General features: G+C 43.9%; 1 protein-coding gene across 1 annotated transcript in view; it reads left to right on the top strand.

The window, feature by feature from the left end:
- The first annotated feature begins 225 nt into the window (after positions 1-225).
- Positions 226-20,346, top strand: part of SLC47A2 (solute carrier family 47 member 2) — a 34,364-nt gene continuing 14,243 nt past the window's right edge. Inside the window, exons 1-10 of the mRNA XM_051992092.1 lie at positions 226-442; positions 3,640-3,741; positions 4,307-4,375; positions 9,409-9,557; positions 11,419-11,461; positions 12,424-12,468; positions 13,526-13,623; positions 15,658-15,755; positions 18,422-18,535; positions 19,040-19,107. Coding sequence (XP_051848052.1) covers positions 293-442; positions 3,640-3,741; positions 4,307-4,375; positions 9,409-9,557; positions 11,419-11,461; positions 12,424-12,468; positions 13,526-13,623; positions 15,658-15,755; positions 18,422-18,535; positions 19,040-19,107 — 936 coding nt within the window. The 5' untranslated portion in view covers positions 226-292. The remainder of the gene's footprint in view (positions 443-3,639; positions 3,742-4,306; positions 4,376-9,408; positions 9,558-11,418; positions 11,462-12,423; positions 12,469-13,525; positions 13,624-15,657; positions 15,756-18,421; positions 18,536-19,039; positions 19,108-20,346) is intronic.

The following is a 20,346-nucleotide window of genomic DNA, read 5'->3' as shown; positions in this document are numbered from 1 at the left end:
GGAGGAGCAGGCCAGAGGTCCGTGGCCTGGCTTAGCCTCCCTGAGGCCTTTCTCTGCACTCAGCTGGAATTATCCAGCTCCCTTTGGCCCCCACTCCTTGGTTGGCTTCCCTCTTTTATTTACTCATTACCAGGGCTTCAAGTCATTCCCATGTGACTCTAGCCAGAGGAAGAAGGACTAAGGTTTCCTAGTCTCAGATCTAGCTTTCTGCCTACAAGTTAAATTGCAGGGTCCAAGGAGCAGCTCTCCACCGACCCTACTGCAGCGGGAGGCTCCAGAGCCTGGAATCAGAATGGACCCGGCCCCGGGAATCACTGCCGAGGGTCCTTCTGGAGACAACAAGAGCAGGGGGCAGGTGCCCCCACGGAGGGGACTGCGGAGGATCATCCCAGAAGGCTTTGGGGCGGAAGTCTGGAGTCTTTTCAAACTCTCGGGACCCCTGGTAAGAAGACAGGGCTGGGGAGCAGCGGGGAGTGCCCATCTCCCATCACTTAGAGGTTTGGATACACTAGAGGGAGGCTAGACTGTTGGGTTGGGACCTTCAAGATCATTTAATCCAATCCCTCAATTTTCCAATTGGGGAAACTGAGGCTCAGATAGGCCTTTGAGGTCATAGTAATAGAATAGTAAATGTCAAAAGGGGAGGGGCTTTTATCCCAGGGACAACCCCTAAATGGGGTGGGAGACAGAAGGATGGGCAGGGAAGCCAAAGGTGGAGTCCATCACCGCCCTACTCTTTTTTTTTTTTTTTAAATTAATTAATTTATTTTTTCACTGCCCATTCCTAAACTAGATCCCCCTCCCCACCACTTTCTCCAGTGGAATCCACGAGTGACCATGTCACAATGAATCTTCCTGTGTCTTGGGAAAGGAGAAGGCTTCCCAGACCTTCAGGCCCCTCCCACCAATCTTCCTGCCAATTTCCCTATTTCGATCATCCCTGGAGTTCTAAGCAAGACTATTTCATCACCTAAGCCTTCTCAGAGCATAGGTATAGTAGAGGGCAGGATATGTAGGGGGATGGCTGAATGAATGGATCAGACTAAAAATCAGGAAAACCTGAAGTCAAATCCAACCCCAGACCCTTCCCAGCTGTGTGACTTTAGACAAATCACTTTACTCATCTGCCTCAATTTCTTTATCTGTAAAATGGGTGTAAGCTTCAAGTGAGATACTATTTGTAAAGCACATTATAAACTAGAAAGTTTATACTATATAAGCATTGACTATATTATGATTACGTTTATAAAAGGGATTCCAAGACAGTAGTGACTATTCGTCATAGCACCTTTCTCTTGTTTCTCCGCGCCCTTGTATTTTTTCCTGATTTTTGACTCAGCCACAGGCAGATGCTGTTCATTCTGTGCATATGTGGGCTCCCCAAGAGCTAGGAGAGGAAGTAGGGCCCCTCACTGCTGATGGAGAGCCCCACCCCAGACTCATTTTTTTTATCTCTGTAGCTCCCGTGCCTGGGCTCGGTGCAGGGCATATAGTAGGTGCTTAATAAGAGTTGAATTGAAATGAGTTGAACACAGACCTGCTGGAAGTATCCAGAGAGCTGTTACTTTGGGAGCATCCATCATGCTCACTTAGTGTAGTGGCGAGAGCTCTGCATTCGGAGTCAGAAGCCCAGAATTTAAATCCTGTGTCCACTGGAGTATTTAGCTCTTACTTTTAGCTAAATTTAGAGCATTTAGCCCTAAGTTGGATATCTTGAATTGATCCTCTTTTCTTTTTTTTTTTTTTTAAATTATAGCTTTTTATTTACAAAACATATGCACGGCTAATTTTTTAGCATTGATCCTTGTGAAACCTTCTGTTCCAACTTTTCCCCTCCTTCCCTCCATCCCTCCCCTACATGGCAGGGAGCCCCATACATGTTAAATATGTTAAAGGATATATTAAACACAATATATGTATACATATTTATACAATTGTCTTGCTACACAAGAAAAATCAGATTTAGAAAGAAGGTAAAAATAATCTGGAAAGAAAAACAAAAATGCAGCAAACAATAGAGAAAGAGTGGAAATGCTATGTTGTGGTCCACACTCAGTTCCCAGTGTTCTTTCGCTGGTGTAGCTGGTTCTGTTCACTACTGATCAATTGGAATGGGTTTGATTCATCTCATTGTTGAAGAGGGCCACGTGCATCAGAATTGATCATCAGGTAGTCTTGTTGTTGCCGTGTATAATAATCTCCTGGTTCTGCTCATTTCACTCAACATCAGTTCACGATCTCTCCAAGAGAAAACCACTGACCATCAATTTGTTGATTATTAGTTATTAATAAGGTCTCTCCAAACCTTTCTGAAATCATCCTGCTGGTCATTTCTTACAGAACAATAATATTCCATAACACTCATATACCACAATTTATTCAGCCAATCTCCAACTGATGGGCACCCATTCATTTTCCAGCTTCTGGCCACTACAAACAGGGCTGCCACAAACATTCGTGCACATGCAGGTCCCTTTCCCTTCTTTAGTTCTCTTTGGGGTATAAGCCCAGTAGAAACACTACTAGATCAAAGGGTATGCACAGTTTGATAACTTTTTGGGCGTAGCTCCAAATCACTCTCCAGAATGGTTGGATCTGTTCACAACTCCACTAACAATGTATCAGTGTCCCAGTTTTCCTACTTCCTTGCCAACATTTGTCATTATCTTTTCCTTCCATCTTAATCAATCTGACAGGTGTGTAGTGATATCTCAGAATTGTCTTAATTTTCATTTCTCTGATCAATAATGACTTGGAGCATCTTTTCATAAAGTAGAAATAGTTTCAATTTCTTCATCTGAAAATTGTTCATATATTTTGATCATTTATCAATTGGAGAATGGCTTGATTTCTTTTTTTTAATATTTTATTTTATTTTATAATAACTTTATATTGACAGAATCCATGCCAGGGTAATTTTTTTTTTACAACATTATCCCTTGCACTCACTTCTGTTCCGATTTTTCCCCTCCTTCCCTCCACTCCCTCCCCTAGATGGCAAGCAGTCCTATATATGTTAGATATGTTCCAGTATATCCTAGATACAATATATGTGTGTAGAACCGAGCAGTTCTCTTGTTGCACAGGGAGAATTGGATTCAGAAGGTAAAAATAACCCGGGAAGAAAAACAAAAATGCAGATAGTTCACATTCGTTTCCCAGTGTTCCTTCTTTGGGTGTAGCTGCTTCTGTCCATCATTTATCAATTGAAATTGAGTCTTTGTCAAAGAAACCCACTTCCATCAGAATACGTCCTCATACAATATTGTTGTCGAAGTGTAAAGTGATCTCCTGGTTCTGCTCATTTCACTCAGCATCAGATCATGTAAGTCTCACCAAGCCTCTCTGTAGTCATCCTGCTGGTCATTCCTTACAGAACAATAATATTCCATAACATTCATGTACCACAATTTACCCAGCCATTCTCCAATTGATGGGCATCCATTCAATTTCCAGTTTCTAGCCACTACAAACAGGGCTGGAATGGCTTGATTTCTTATAAATTTGAGCCCACTCTCTATATATTTTGGAAATGACTTTGGCCCTCTTTTCAAATGAGATATTTGTAACATATTTAGCACAATGCTTGCATATAACAAGTGCTTAATGTATGCTTATTCCCTTCCCTCTTCCCTCTAGTTCCTGTTCCAGCTGTTGATTTTCATGATCTTTGTGGTGAGCACCGTGTTCTGTGGGCACCTGGGAAAGGTGGAGTTGGCCTCCGTGACCCTGGCCGTGGCGGTGAGGACTCTGCCCTGTTCGCTTGGGGGAAAGGGTAGGGGGGCGACCATCCCCCCTTGGGAGAGGCTTCAGTTCTGCTGAGACCCCTCGAGGGCCTCCCATCCCAGAGTTCCTGCCCAGATCCAGCAGGAGAAGAGCCACGTGTGTCTGTCTGCATGGGATGTGGGGCGTCCCCCAGCTTCCTCCGAGAAGGGGGACCTTCCCCAGGCCCTGATGCTTCCATCCCCCAGCTGCCTGGTATTTCTTTGTATAGAGATGCAGATGTACTTGTCTCTCCTGCCAGAATGTAAGCTCCTTGAGGACAGGCAATGGTCCCTTTTCTCTCTCCCTCTCTCCCAGGGCCTGGCATACAGCAAGGGATTAATGAATATATGTTGGATTATTTGTATTTATGTGTGTATAAATACACACATACTTGTCTCCCCTGCTAGAACGAAAGCTCCTTGAGGACAGACAGTGGGCTCTTTTCTTCTCTCCTCCCTTCACCTCCCTCGCCGTTCCTTGTAAACAGTAGTGGGTTAATGGATGTGTGCCAATGGACAAACTTGGTGTTTTCTTGCTCTAGTTTGTCAACATTTGCGGAGTTTCCGTGGGCTACGGCATGGCGTCGGCCTGCGACACCCTGATGTCTCAGGTAGGAGCTGCTTCCCCTCCTCCACACGAGGATCCCATGTCTCATTTGTTCCAGAGAAGGCCCAGATAACCCGCCTGCTGCTCCACTCTGAGTTAGAACCGGCTTAATTAGAACTCACAGCTGAACACAGCCCCCCCCTTTCTTCCCCCCCCAACTCTCCCCTCCCCCGAAATGAATTAGTCCACAGGTAGTCTAGAAAGCTAAAGCCATTTTAGGCTACCAGAAGAGAGGAGAAGGATCTGGGAAATTAAGGCAAAGTCCAGAGGCAATCCAGAGTCAGGAGGACCGGGCCCATCTCCAACACATCCTGGTTCTGAGCCACCGGAGAAGCCATGAACTGCTCAGACTCCCAGGAGGTTCTCTGCTGATCTGCACTTATTATTAATTAAATTAAATCATTTAATAGTAATTATTAAATAATAATTAATTATTACTTCTTTATTAATAAGGTCTGTTAGAAAAATTAAAAAGGCATCCAGTCACAGGAGCCAGTGGTCCAACCACCTTCTTCCCAGGCCAGACCAGAGCTACATTCAGTGTTGGTCATCACATTTCGGGAGGAACCAGAAAGAACCTCCAGAAGAGAGGGAGAACAAGAAACTGTAAGGGAGGAGAGAATGAGGAAAGAAGAAGGGAGGAGATGAAAGCTGTTTCTAAATACTTAAGGGATTATTGGCTGGACCAGGAATGTCGAGGACCAACAGAAATGAGCCAAACAAATAGAAACCAAAGAATCCCTTGACTTTCTGACTTAGAAAAACATGTAGTCATAGAATCACTATGTCGTCATATTGTTTATTCTGTTGCATATTTTCCTCAATTATCCTTTTAATCTGGATGGAGAGCTTGGCACCTGTGCTGTAAAAGATTGTTTGAAGAAGCTAGTTTGGCTTAGGGAAGAGGGTTTAAAAGGTACCAGAAGCATGGATTTTTGGTTTTCAGATAAAGGACTTTTGGTCTTGGGATGTTTCAAGTGCTTTTGGTTTTAGAGTATTTGAAGGAATTTCAATCTTGGGGTATTTAAAGAGCTTTCTGTCTTGGAGTATTTGAAGGAATTTCAGTCTTGGGGTATTTAGAAGAATTTTGATCTTGGAGTATTAAAGGAATTTCAGTCTTGGAATATTTAGAAGAATTTTAGTCTTGGAGTATTTAGAGGAATTTTAGTCTTGGAGTATTTAGAGGAATTTCAGTCTTGGAGTATTTAGAGGAATTTCAGTCTTGGAGTATTTAGAGGAATTTCAGTCTTGAAATATTTAGAGGAATTTCAGTCTTGGAATATTTAGAGGAATTTTAGTCTTGGAGTATTTAGAGGAATTTCAGTCTTGGAGTATTTAGAGGAATTTTAGTCTTGGAGTATTTAGAGGAATTTCAGTCTTGGAGTATTTAGAGGAATTTCAGTCTTGAAATATTTAGAGGAATTTCAGTCTTGGAATATTTAGAGGAATTTCAGTCTTGGAGTATTTAGAGGAATTTCAGTCTTGGAATATTTAGAGGAATTTTGATCTTGGAGTATTAAAGGAATTTCAGTCTTGGAGTATTTAGAGGAATTTCAGTCTTGGAATATTTAGAGGAATTTCAGTCTTGGAGTATTTAGAGGAATTTCGGTCTTGGAATATTTAGAGGAATTTCAGTCTTGGAATATTTAGAGGAATTTCAGTCTTGGAATATTTAAAGGAATTTCGGTCTTGGAATATTTAGAGAAATTTAGGTCTTGGAGTATTTAGAGGAATTTCAGTCTTGGAGTATTTAGAGGAATTTCAGTCCTGGAGTATTTAGAGGAATTTCAGTCTTGAAATATTTAGAGGAATTTCAGTCTTGGAATATTTAGAGAAATTTAGGTCTTGGAGTATTTAGAGGAATTTCAGTCTTGAAGTATTTAGAGGAATTTCAGTCTTGGAATATTTAAAGGAATTTCAGTCTTGGAATATTTAGAGAAATTTTGATCTTGGAATATTAAAGGAATTTCGGTCTTGGAGTATTTAGAGGAATTTCAGTTTTGGAGTATTTAAAGGAATTTTGGTCTTGGAATATTTAGAGAAATTTAGGTCTTGGAGTATTTAGAGGAATTTCGATTTTGGAATATTTAGAGGAATTTTGCTCTTGGAGTATTTGGAGGAATTTTGATCTTGGAATATTTAGAGGAATTTCTGTCTTGGCGTATTTAGAGGAATTTCGGTCTAGGAATATTTAGAGAAATTTCAATCTTGGAATATTTAGAGAAATTTTGGTCTTGGAGTATTTAGAGGAATTTTGATCTTGGAATATTTAGAGGAATTTCAGTCTTGGAGTATTTAAAGGAATTTCGGTCTTGGCGTATTTAGAGGAATTTTGTTCTTGGAATATTTAGAGGAATTTCGGACTTGAAACATTTAGAAGAATTTCAGTCTTCAAGTATTTAAGTGGCTTTGGTAAGAAAAGGGCTTAATCTTGTTCTGTTGTACCCCAACAGCCATTCCCCATACTCAGAGCAGAATTCAAAAGTGGTACAAAATCCACTTGAGGCTTGACCAGGAAAAGTTTCCTACAATTGGTCTCTGCTTAGGAGTTGCAGAAGGCCAAGAGCCTTAACAGCCAAAAAGTCCTTTTGTGGGAGGCCTCGGTTCTGATTCTATCAGCCTGAGATCCTGTTTTGTTGGGTAGCGTGCCACACACGAACAGATATCCAATTGTCCATGGGCTCCTCCACCCCCATCCCAAAGCATCTTCTCCACCAGCCAGTCCCGAGATCCTCATCTGAGTTAATCCTTTGCCTCTAGAGGCCTCCCAGGCCAACCAAACAGGTTTCTTGCTAAAATACATCAGCCTTACATGCCTCCAAAGACATCAGTACAGACCGGTAGAAAGTCAGCTCTTTGAAGCCAGAGGCTCTTTTCAACTTTTATTTTTGTATTTCTACAGTAGGATTCTTGTGCTCTTCAGGAAAACCATCCTGTGTCTCATATTCTATATGGAATATGAAAAGAAAAAAAATAAGAGCATTTGCCATGGTGATGCACCTAAGAAACAAAACACTAAGATTAATTTTTCAGAAAGAAAACTATTTTATACATAACAGTTTTTAGGATCACAACTGTTCAATATACATTTTTTTCATGATCACTATGACTTTAGATCCTACCTAAATATGGTATTTACAATATTTACCAACTATTCCTCCCTATCAGCTGCTTATCAATCCCAGGGTAGAGTTCTACCCCTGCCCGAGAGCCAGCATCTTGCTTTGTATATAGCAGGTGTTTAATAAATGTTTATAGAATAAGTGAATGGATGACTCATTTCAGAAGGCTGAACCATGAGGGAAGAGAACATAAAATAGGATGGATCAATTTTCACAGGAGATAAGGAAGGAGGGAAAGACAGAGGACCTAGAACATCTGGGGGGAAGCATGAGGTAGAAGAAGAGAGAGTAGTGTTAGAAAAGGAAGCCCCCAGAGAGTTTTTGCCTACTTTACCAGGCCCAGACTAGAGCTGATAAAGTGATTTACGATGTCTATTTGAGGTGGGGAGGGAATGATATGTGCCAGTTACTATGCTAAGTGCTTTACAAATATCTGATCTGATCTTCAGAACAGCTCTTGGAAATGGGTGCTATTATTATTTCCATTTTATAGAGGAGGAAACGGAGGCAGACAGAAGTGAAAGAATGTGAAAAGTCCAAGATCACACAGATAATTTGCATTTTAGGCTGGATTTGAACTCGGTTCTTCCTGCTCTGCTGAGCCACCAGCTGTCTCTGAATGGGCTTTTGCCACTGCTCAGTATTTTCTACTTTAATCTGCCTCCTCACTTTATTTTCCAAAGGCTGTTCCATTCTTTCCCTCTTCTACTTGAGTCCCCCAACTATTTCCACTCCCAAATGCTTGACCTTTTATTTCAATGAAAAAACAGAATGTCCTTTAAATCTCTCTCTCAAAATGTCCCCTTTTTCCATTCAACTCAAAACTTATTTTATTTTTATTTGCCGAGACAATTGGGGTTAAGTGACTTGCCCAGGGTCACACAACCAGGAAGAGTTAAGTGTCTGAGGTCAGATTTGAGCTCAGGTCCTCCTGACTTCAGGGCTGGTTCTCTAACCACTGCCCCACTCGGCTGCCCCAAATAGGAATAGTGGCCTTCCTGACCCCAAAGTTGGCTCTTTATTCATTTCACTCCTTAAATGCCTCTAGTTACAAGAAAGGAAGGAAGGAAAAAAAGAAGAGAGGAAAGAAGGAAGAAAAGGAAGGAAAAAAGGAAGAAAGGAAGGAAGAAAGAAATGGAAGAAAGGAAGGCAGAAAAAAAAGGAGAGAGGGAGAAAGGTAGGAAAGTAAGAAAGAGGGGACGGAAGGAAGAAAGAGAGAAAAAAGAAAAGAAGGAAGAAAGGAACATTATGAGGACCTTTTCTTCTTCTTAAAATGAATTTAGATTGAAATCTTTGGTTTTTTACCATTCTATTTCTCCGTGTATTCCTCCTCCTCCTTCAAGGAGGAAAGGAGAGAAAAGGAAAAAGAGAGAATTCTGATAAGGAAGAAGTTTTCAAAGGGGGAAGTAGTAAAACTAACCAACATACTAAAATAATCTGACTTTATACACACGCAGTGTCCCCCTTCGTAAGTCCCCCTCTCCCCGCCCATCACCATTCTGCTCATTTCTCCTCTTTGGCTCCAAGGTTAGGTGGGATCTGTTCTTGATGAAGACCTCCTGACTCCTCACTATTACCAGGTCCCCTTCCAGATTCTCACTAACCAACACCTTTACTGAAAGGGTCTAGGACTCTCCCTGCCACGTTCCATGGGACCCTGGGCTGGCCTGGGCGGGCCCCCCAATGGCGACTCTAGCACGGTCCGTGTCTGCTCAGTCAGACTGGGTCGGGCCTCCCAGAATCCTCCAGTCACAGGTTTCACGGGAAAGGACCTTAGGGGAACCCCTTCACTGTACAGACGGGCCCCGCGGTTCGGGCAGATCAGTGACCTGAGCAAAGTCACCCCGATAGCCAGCGTCCGAGGCGGGATTTTAACGAGGACCTCCCGCCTGGGTCCTCTCGTGCTCTTTTCCAGACTTATGGAAGCGCCAACAAGAAGCACGTGGGGGTCATCCTGCAAAGGGGGATCCTGATCCTGCTGCTGTGCTGCTTCCCCTGCTGGGCCCTCTTCATTAACACAGAGGAGATCCTTCTCCTCCTCCGGCAAGACCCCGCCGTGTCCGGGTGAGCTCCTGACCCCGAGTGGGCTCCCTGGGAAATAGCGGGAGGGAGGGGGAGGGGCACCGTGGCCATCCCCAGGCTCATTGAGCTTGATGTTAGTTAACTGATGTCTTTGGTGTGAATGGCATTCCGTCGGTGCATCCTCCTGGGGCTCGGGACCCAGACTCCCCCGCCGGCATTTTCTGGCTGTCGGACTGTTCTGGGCGGCTTGAGGGCTCCCAACCCAGGTCAGCAAAGCCTGTCAGCCAAGCTCAGTTAATTGCTCAGTGGGACTATAATAACGAGAACTCTGTGAAGGACAGACTGCAGGACAGAAGGACAGACAGAGGCCGGTTTTTAATTTAGAAAGATTCTACCTCATATTCTTAATGGGACAGAAACAACCTCATATTGGCGTGTGCGGCTAACACCTCTCAGCAATTATGCTCTAAAAAGATAATGGAAAATGACTGAGAGAAAGAGGGCAGCTGGGCTGGTTTCTCAGAGATCGTATCTCAGATGCTAATAGACACTAATTTATTAGGTTATCTTTTTTGTGGTAATAGTTATGCTAATTGTTATGTCTTACCCTGTTAATGGATTTTAATTTGCTTTTATTTATCTTTTGCTTTAAAATTACAAGCATCAGCGCGGGCGTTGTCTCTGCATCCTAAATCATACACAGGGTGTTTAAACTGTTAAGGTTTAAAGCCGCCCTAAGACTTTTGGGACATCCTGGACAGCCAAGGTCTCAGGCTACCAACTCTTGGTAATTTCTAATAATGGCAACAACCCCCTAGGGTTGTTGTGAAGGTGAGGTGAGATAATATTTGTAAAGCTCCTAGCACAGTGCCTGGAACACAGGAGGCATTCTATTAATAATTATTATTACTACTAGTATAATGTCTTTGTTGTTGTTCAGGAGTTTCATGATCCTATCTGGGGGGTTTTCTTGGCAAAGAGCAACTTGCCATTCCCTTCTCCAGCTCATTTTATAGATGAGGAAACTGAGGCAGACAAGGTTAAGTGACTTGTCCAGGATCACACAGCTTGTAAGTTTCCGAGGTGGGATTTGAACTCGGGTCTTCCTGTCTATACATTAGTACTGTATTGTACCACCTTGCCAGCCCTTACTACGAGTCAAATCCTGTGCTAAGCACCGAGGATACAAAGAGAGGCAAAAACACAAAACTCACAAAAATGATCCCTGCCCTCAAGGGGCTTCCATCCTTCAAACCCTCAGAAAGTGACGGCGAGAGAGCACTTCCAATGGAGTCCTCCTCTGATGGCTTGTGGTGGCCTGGGGAGGGTCCTGGGTTCTCAGGGACTGCAGCGCAAGAATAGCAGCTCAGGCAGGCCCGGCCAAGCTGGAAAGCCTTCGAGAGCTAGTCTGAACGGAGTGAGACCACGTGGTGTGGCGGGGTGAGAGCATCAGGATGAACGGTTCAAGGACATCCCCGCCTGATCCCAGGAGGAGGGCTTTTCCAGCCATAAGCAGTTCTTGAAGACCATATGGCAGGGAGATCCTGGAGAATTGGGGTTTATTAATGTCTTTTTTTATTTAAAGAAACTTACCACTGAGCATCAGTAGGGAGAGAAAGAGAGAGTGAGAAAGAGGGACAGAGAGACAGAGAGAAAGTTAGAGAGACAGAGAGAAAGTTAGAGAGATAGAAAGGTAGAGACAGAGAGACAGAATGAGAAAGAGGGACAGAGAGACAGAGATAGAAAAACAGAGACAGAGAGAGTTAGAGAAATAGAGAGACAGATGCAGAAAGAAAAGAACAGATCAAGATGCAGAATCCCATCGCTAGGAAAATGGAACCTGGAGTGGCCTTTGTCACTTTAGAACTTTGCTAAAATGTTTATTTCTTTGTGTTGCTTGTAGGATCACCCAGGAATATGTGATGAACTTCATTCCTGCTCTTCCTGTGAGTTCCCCTTCTCTCTCAGTTACTTCTAAGGGGAGGGGATCATTTTCAGGCGAGGGGTAAATCAATCATTTTATTAACAAACTAGCAGGTCATTACTGAGAGTCGTCAGCCATCGCTCAGACCAGCGAGGATCATGGACAAATGTGTCATCAAACAGCAGTCAAATCTAACTGGCTGATTGAGTGGGGAGGGGCTGTATCAAAACCAGGGACTGAGTGTCTCTTGGACAGGGAAGGTAGCCCAGATGGGGGCTGTTTTGCTGCCCCCAGGTACAATGGAAGGAACCACCGAGATTCTAGTGGCTTGGTACTTGACCGTTCAGGTCTGGCTTGTTCTCACCCATGTGGAAACTCAGTGATTTCGATCCGAAGGTTGGTCAGATTGTGTCCGTGTGACAGGCAGAAAGTCCAGATCAAGGCAAGAGAAGGATGTCCCGCTCTCATCTCCTTGATCCTGCCAGGCACATGGTTGTCCGAAAGGGGCTAAAAGGAGGCTGGGAGTGAATGGCAGGCCTGGGGCAGCTGAGAAGGGGTCGCGGTCCTGGGGGAGACAGTGCATGAGCCCGGAGAGGGGGTCCTGTTTGTGGAGCAGCCAGGAGGCCACTGGGTCCAAGGACGGGTGCTGGGCTGAGATGTAAGGAGTCTGGAAAGGCAGGAGGGGGCTGGGTCATGAAGGACTTTGAACAGCAAACAGGAGTTTGTATGTGATCCTGGAGGGAGTAGGGAGCCATTATTGAGTAAGGGGCGACGCGGTCAGATCTGCTTTGGGAAAATCGCCGTGTCTCGGAGTGGGGAGAGGCAGGACAGGCAGGTGCATTTGTACAAAGAACGCCAGGCCCTTGCTGAGTAGGGAAGGCAAGGAATTCTTGGATGAAATAGGCAGACGTCGGCTTTTCAGAATTGTGCCCCTGGTTAGCCCCTCCGAGGAGCCCTAACGTGGATGTGTATTTTTCCCACCAGGCAATTTTCCTTTATACCTTAGAAGTGAAATATCTGCAAAATCAGGTATGGTGACATTCCTGCACTATCTAGATCCTGGATGATGTGGTCCAAATAGCTTCCCTCCTCACCACTCCCTCCAGTCCCTGCCCTCTCCCAGTGCTGGGCGGCTTCCTGGGGCCAACCTAAACTGTATTACTTTTTTCTTTTCTTTTTTTTTCTTTTTTTCTCCTCTCCTCTCCTCTCCTCTCCTCTCCTCTCCTCTTCTCTCCTTTCCTCTCCTCTCCTCTCCTCTCCTCTCCTCTCCTCTCCTCTCCTCTCCTTTCCTTTCCTTTCCTGTTCTTTTCCCTTTCCTTTCCTGTTCTTTTCCCTTTCCTTTCCTGTTCTTTTCTCTTTCCTTTCCTCTCCTTTCCTTTCCTTTTCTTTTTTCTTTTTTTGCACATGTGGGTCATTTCCCTTCTTTTATTAATACTCTAATTTCCTGAAGTTCATTCACCTACTAAACTATATTTCTCAAGCTTGAGTCTGTCCACCTGGGCTAGAAGGAATTGGGGGAAAATGGAGAAATTAGAGTCTTTCCTTTTCTATCACTGAGGGGTTTCCATGGGGAGATGTGTCGCTTGCCCACCCTGTCCTAAGGCCTGTGCCTGATCTCTGCTGCCCCTCCCGATGGGCCGCTGACCCTCCAAGGAGGTCTCACAATCGCTAAGGAGGGTCCTGGTCATGGGAGTTTGTGTGCTCCTGGCCCGGCACTCAGAATCTCAGCTCCGAAAGGGGCTCTGGGGACCCTTCCCCATATTTTATGAGAAATGAAGTGGCTCAGAGAAGGAAGACACATGGCCAGGCCACAGAAGAACTGGGGACCGAATTCATGGCTTCTCCATCTTCCCCAAATTGGTCCCTTCTGTCATCACTACTTCTTCCCTTAAATCACAGTCACAAGTGCCCCATCCAAAGACCCGTACGCATCCAAAGCTGACCCTCGCATCAGGGGGGCCCTTCTAGGCCCCCATCTCTCCATTATTGTACCTTGCCAGACACTCACAAAGACAAAGTCACAGCTACACGAGTTACTCCCTCCCAGACACACTCTCGGACGGGTTCCTGTTTTCTTGTATTTCAGGGCATTGTCTGGCCTCAGGTTCTCAGCAGCATTTTGGGAAATGGTGTCAATGGCTTGGCTAACTACATCTTTGTCTACATTTTCAATCTGGGAGTGCCGTAAGTAGCAACTGGTCATTACGAAAGAAGGAAGAATCTTTGTGGTGCAATAACAACCGGAAAACTAAGGATAATAACAGCTAGTATTTAAGATTTGCAAAGCACTTTCCAAACTCTGTCTCGTCTAATCTTCAGAACCCTCTGGCAGTTAGGCGATATGATTCATTTAGTACAGCAGCTGGCATATCGTAGGTTGTTAACAAATGATCGTTGATTTACAGATAAGTAAACTGAGGCAGACAAAGGCTCACTGATTCCCCCAAGATCATATAGCTAGTGTCAGTCTGTGGGGTCAGGGGTGGAGGGAGTGGCCTCCAATCGGAAAGAGACGGACAAAGGGCAAAAAGTCCTGTATCAGCTACCAAGGGGCAAAGCCTGAGAGAAAACATTAAAGAAGGAAAAAGAGAAGAAAAAAGCTCCCTACAGGAAAGACAGAGCAGGAAGCGATGGGCTTGTGATATCAAGTGTAGAAGAGCCCCGACTCCCCTCCTGGGTGTATCTCAGAGCAGCTCAGAGCTTTACATTGCCTTCCCTGTCATCCCCCCCCCCAGGACAGTGACCCCCGATATTCCTGCTTGGGGTAGAGACTCACTGAGAGGACAAGCAGGGGGAGAGGCGGTGGATCAGCCAGACAAAGACCAGGAAGGTTCCTTGGCTCATGATTCTGAGAGAGGGAAGGCTTAGGACTCTAGTTTTAGGCTGAGAGGGAGCTAAAAGGACTTCTGATTCAACCTCCGCATTTTACAAATAAGGAAACTGAGGGAGTCACAAAGGAGGTAGATTTTGAACTGAGGTCTTCAAGGTGGACAAGGTGGCTTACTGGATAAATCTAAGAGCTTGGAGTTAGGAAGCTCTGATTCAAATCCTTCTTTAGGGACTTCATACTTTAGTAGACCTGGTCCTTTCCATTTCTTTCTTCGAACCTCAGTTTTCTCACTTATAAAATGATTAGATTGGATGCAATGACCCCTACGGTCCCTTCTAGCTTTAAGCTATGCTCCTATGACTCCGAGATTATCTAGTTCAACTTCTTGAAAGGAAACTGAAGTTCAGAGAAGGAAATTGAATTAGCCAAGATCACAGGGAAGAGCAGACTCAGAATATGAATTCAGGTCTTCAGACTCTATTCTAATTAAGGAGACCAACTCAGGGCTGCAGTTTCCATTTGTGGGCAGTTGTTCTTATGGTTGAGAATGCCTTAGTCTAGGGGAGTCCTTCTGGGAGTAAACTGGGACAGCCTCGCAATTGTGTCATGTGGGCTCAAGCCCAAGAGCAAACTACTACTGGAGAGAACAGGCTGCCTCATGGGTAGTCTGTGTAAGCATTTACTACTACCTTGTAGTAGTACTCCTCCTCCTAGTACTACCACCACTACCATTACTACCACCACCACCATTACAACAACAACTACTACTACTACTATGACTACAATTATTATTATTTTTATTTTGTTGAGACAATTGGGGTTAAGTGACTTGCCAGGGTCACACAGCTAGTAAGTATGAAGTTGTTTGAGGCCATTTTTGAACTCAGGTCCTCTTGTTTTCAGGGTGGGTTGCTCTATCCACTGCCCCTGTATGACTACTTTTATTATTATTACTACTACTACTAGTACCATTACCACCACTACTGTCACTACTATTACTATTACTACTATTGCTATGACTAATATTATTATTATTATTACCACCATCACCACTACTACTATCACTACTCCTACTCAGAATATTATTGCTATTATCAACACTTCTACTACCATTACTATTACTACTACCATCACCACCACCACTATTACTATCATTACTCCTACCCCTATTATTATTACTCCTACTCCTATTACTACTACTACCACTACTACTACCACCATCACCACTATTACTACTATTACTATACTCATTATCATGATTGGTTTCAGCATCTATCAAGATGGGAAGGTTCACTAGCCAATAGGATGGGAGTGGAGAGCAGAGACAGAGGTTCCAAAGAAGTTTTCCCACCTGGGACCTTCTTTCCTTTCTTTTTCTTCTTTCCTAGGGGCTCCGCTTTGGCTAACACCATTTCCCAGTACATCCAGGCCATTGTCCTTTTCCTGTATGTCGTGGTGAGAAAACTCTACCTGGAAACATGGGGAGGTATAGTGTTCTCTCTCTTACTGGTCTGACCCATCCAAGGGTCTTTCTGTTCACCCCAATCCCTGTGCCAGCAGTTACACGCGAGCCAATTCTGCAGCACACGTGGCATTTTAGGCCTAAAAAGTGTGTGTGGGCATGAGGATCATGGTCTAGAACTGTAAGGGACCTCAAAATCCCACTGGTCCAATTTTTTCATTTTTCAGATGAGGAAACTGAGAACCAGATTCCCTCAGGTAATAAGCTTCAAATATGGGGTTTGAATCCACATTTTTTGATTCTGTAGCCAATGTTCTTTCCCCCTACTCACCACCTCTTAATGAGTCATTATGCCCTTTCAACATTTTCCAGAACTTTTCTGCCTCATTTAATCTCCACAATAATACTGTGAAGCAATAAGAGATCAGGAATTAGGATTATTCTTCTCATTTTACAGATGAGAAACTTGAGGCTTCAAATAGTTGAAAAGAGGTTAGAATAGTTAAAAAGAAATTAAAGGTTCCAGAATAAGTTAGTGGCAAAAATGGCACCAGAATTCTGGTGGGGGATGAAGGGAAGTTCTCAAATTAGGCAGTGACCGCCAATGCCCTTGCCCTACAGAAGTTGGAAATAAACTAGAACAATTGAGGCTTTGCTCCAGGTGCTGACCTCTAGAGGGGCCTAATGTCTTCTCTGGGGGGCTTAATTGCTGCCCTGACTCCTTTCTCACCTTTGCACCTACCCAGTGCTTTGTCCCCAAGCTGTGACCCAGCTATTACTTCTCCCAGGTGCCTCCCAGCAGGCCAGGGAAATGGCGTCAGATGAATCCTGGGTCTGGGACAATGTGGGATCTGCTGGAGGCAGGGCAGGAGGGGATTCACAACAAAGCTGTTAACCAGTCCCATGGGTGGTAGCCATTGACACTCTTGTCTTCCAATTCCTGCCCTCTTCTGCCCACCATAGGGCACCCACTAGAGCCCTATTCTTTTATGGAATAATGGACAGAGCTCTAGATTTAGAGTCAGAAGCAGAGTGAAAATCCAACTTTCACTATCTATTTTCTATGAGTTCTTGGGCAAATCATTTTCCTGCTCAGGGCCTCAGCTTTCTCTTTTTTTTTTTTAAATAACTTTTTATTGACAGAATCCATGCCAGGGTAATTTTTTTACAGCATTATCCCTTGCATTCACTTCTGTTCTGATTTTTCCCCTCCCTCCCTCCCTCCCTTCACCCTCTCCACCAGATGGCAAGCAGTCCTTTACATGTTGAATAGGTTACAGTATATTCTAGATACAATATATGTGTGCAGAACCGAACAGTTTTCTTGTTGCACAGGGAGAATTGGATTCAGAAGGTAGAAATAACCCGGGAAGAAAAACAAAAATGCAAGCAGTTTATATTCATCTCCCAGTGTTCTTTCTCTGGGTGTAGCTGCTTCTGTCCATCTTTGATCAATTAAAGCTCTCTTTATCGAAGAGATCCACTTCCATCAGAATACGTCCTCAAAACAGTATCATTGTTGAGGTATATAATGATCTCCTGGTTCTGCTCATTTCACTCAGCATCAGTTCATGTAAGTCTCGCCAGACCTCTCTGTATTCATCCTGCTGGTCATTCCTTACAGAACAATAATATTCCATGACATTCATATACCATAATTTACTCAACCATTCTCCAATTGATGGGCATCCTTTCATTTTCCAGCTTCTAGACACTACAAACAAGGCTGCCACAAACATGGGCCTCAGCTTCCTCATCTGTAAAATGGGTATTGGACTAGATCTTTACCCTTGATCTTTTTCTAGAGAAAATGCTGTTATAAAACCCTCCCTCCCCCCTCCTCCCCAGGACAGTTGCTTTACTACACTGGGACAAGAAGGGAGACCTGGGTTCCACCTCAGATACTTAGCAGATATGTGATCCTAGCTTTATCTGGCCTCTCTGTGCCTCAGTTTCCTCATCTGTCAAGTGTAAAGGGCTGAAACTCTTGAGTTCATGCACTGAGGTCGGACAACCGAGCACTTAAGGCTAAGTACCAATTGGACAACACTCTATTAGCATATGCTTGGAAATGGCCCTTCCCACTATTCTGTGCTGGCTTGATCTTTTGGTGTATACAGAGAATTGTGGGAAGGATTAGGAGGTGGAGTAAGACAAGCCAGAGTCACTTGGGTGGTGGGGTTGGAAAAGGAAGGTCATGGAGATCCTGGGTCCATTCCCTTCACTTCTACCCCTAAAGACCAAGAATAAAGACCAAGGACTTTTGCTTATCCTGATTCCTGCTGATTCTAAGGTATCCAGGGGGCTAACTCGGTCTTCACAGTCAAGTGAGGACTCATTGGTCCCCCAAGTCTCTTCCAACTCTAAATCTATCCTATAACCCATCACCCCAATTTCCCATCTCCTCAACTCCCATGCCCTGTGTCTCACCTACCTCAGTCATGCATGCACGGGAAATGATCGTTCTTAGAGCTCCCATTATCTCAACTGAACTTGGCCCAGCCACTGGCCCTGCCCCCCACCCCAGTTCAGTCCAAAAGCCCTGGCACTCTCCCCTGTGCCTTATGGTTTCATCTGGGCTACTTCCATGCAAGGCTGGCTTTGCCGGGATTATTCAGGAGCCCCCAGGTTGGGGGGGCCCCTATGCTGCATGACATCACTCCAGCCCCTCCACTTTTTTTTCTTCTCAGGGTGGTCCCTCCAGTGCCTGCAGGAGTGGGAAGCCTTCTTGTCTCTGGCCATTCCGGGCATGCTCATGATATGTATCGAGTGGTGGGCTTATGAGATTGGGAGCCTCCTCATAGGTGAGACCTTGTCTTTTGCAGAGCTGTCAGCAGAGGCTGGAGGAAGGGCGGGAGAGCTGTTTCCTCCTATTTGGACGACTACCAGCTGGCAGATCCATCAGCTTTGTTCTGCTTGCCCCCAGTGGAAATTAGGGAGAGGTGGAGGTAGTCTCGATGTCGAGGAAATGTCCTCATAATGAGAGCTGTCTGTGTAGGGTCAGCTTTCTGGGGAAGTTTTATAAGACCATAGGATAATGACAGCTACTAAGAAACTGTCCTTTTAACGTTTGCAAACTGATTTATAAATATTTATAATTATTTTATATTATTTTATAATTATTTCAAATTTATCATCACAGATAGTAAATATGTAGGCCGAATTAGGAATTACATCTTCCAGACCTAACAATCTCTCCATTAATTGAGGTTTCGGCACCTTTTCCCCCTCCTTCACCCCTCTTCCTGGGGCCACCTGGCTTGTGTCTGGCACCATCCTATGTTCTTCAACATTTTGTTTTCTCCTAGGTCTGCTCAGCGTGGTGGAGTTGTCTGCCCAGTCCATAATTTATGAGGTGTCAACTGTTATGTACATGGTGAGAGCAAAAGTCTTGTTCCTTCTGAGCCTTGAAGGAAGAGGCAAGAGAGCTTAGGAATCCATGTCCCTTATCCTTGTAAACTTTCCCTATCTGGCTCCTATTGACTGTCCTTGGATTTAGAACTGGGATGATCTGATCCAATGTCTTCTTTTACAGAGGGGGAAACTGAGGCCCCAGCAACATAAATGGGTTGCTCCAGGACCCACTGGGGATTCACTTCTCTTATCTTCAGAGCAATGTGAATTTCTTCAGAAGATATTTTTATAATTACTTCAAAATAATCGATTTCTTTTCTATTTTATTTTATGCATTTAAGAATGTGATTCTGAGAAGGGGCCCATAGGCTTAGTCACTCTGCCAAAAGGGTTCTGGTTTTTAAAAAGGGCTAAAAATTCATGCTGCATTATTTTCCAGTTGAAATCTCTGCTCAAATTGATTACAATATTCTTCTACTTATAATTAAATTTAGGGCATTTCCAAGGCTGACAGTGAGAGGGGAATTTACAGGCTTGATATTTATTGATCATTTTAAGGCAGAGCCAAATTTTACCATTAGGCCTTGGGATAAGCTCCTTTCCTCTGCCTTCTTGCCTTCTTGTCTCTCAATCTCTCTGTCTCTCCTCTCTAGTTTTCTGTCATCCAAACACTTTTTATTTTTTTTATTATTATAGGTTTTTATTTACAAGTTATATGCATGGGTAATTTTTCAGCATTGATAATTGCCAAACCTTCTGTTCCAACTTTTCCCTCCTTCCCCCCACCCCTCCCCCAGATGGCAGGTTGACCAATACAAATTAAATATGTTAGAGTATAAGTTAAATACAATATAAGTATACATGTCCAAACAGTTTTTTTGCTGTACAAAAAGAATCAGACTCTGAAATAGTGGACAATTAGCCTGTGAAGGAAATCCAAAATGCCAGCAGGCAAAAATAGAGGGATTGGGAATTCTATGTAATAGTTCATAGTCATCTCCCAGAGTTCTTTCGCTGGGCATAGCTGGTTCAGTTCATTACTGCTCCATTGGAACTGATTTGGTTCATCTCATTGCTGAGGATGGCCACGTCCATCAGAATTGATCATTATGTAGTATTGTTGTCGAAGTGTATAATGATCTCCCGAAGTGTATAATGATCTCCTGGTCCTGCTCCCTTCACTCAGCATCAGTTCATATAAAGTCTCTCCAGGCCTTTCTGAAATCATCCTGCTGGTCATTTCTTACCAAACAATAATACT

This window comes from Antechinus flavipes, chromosome 4, assembly GCF_016432865.1.
Source record: "Antechinus flavipes isolate AdamAnt ecotype Samford, QLD, Australia chromosome 4, AdamAnt_v2, whole genome shotgun sequence".
NCBI classification, from domain to species: domain Eukaryota; kingdom Metazoa; phylum Chordata; class Mammalia; order Dasyuromorphia; family Dasyuridae; genus Antechinus; species Antechinus flavipes.
Note: the sequence above shows the minus strand (reverse complement) of the source record. Positions and strands in the feature narration are given on the sequence as shown.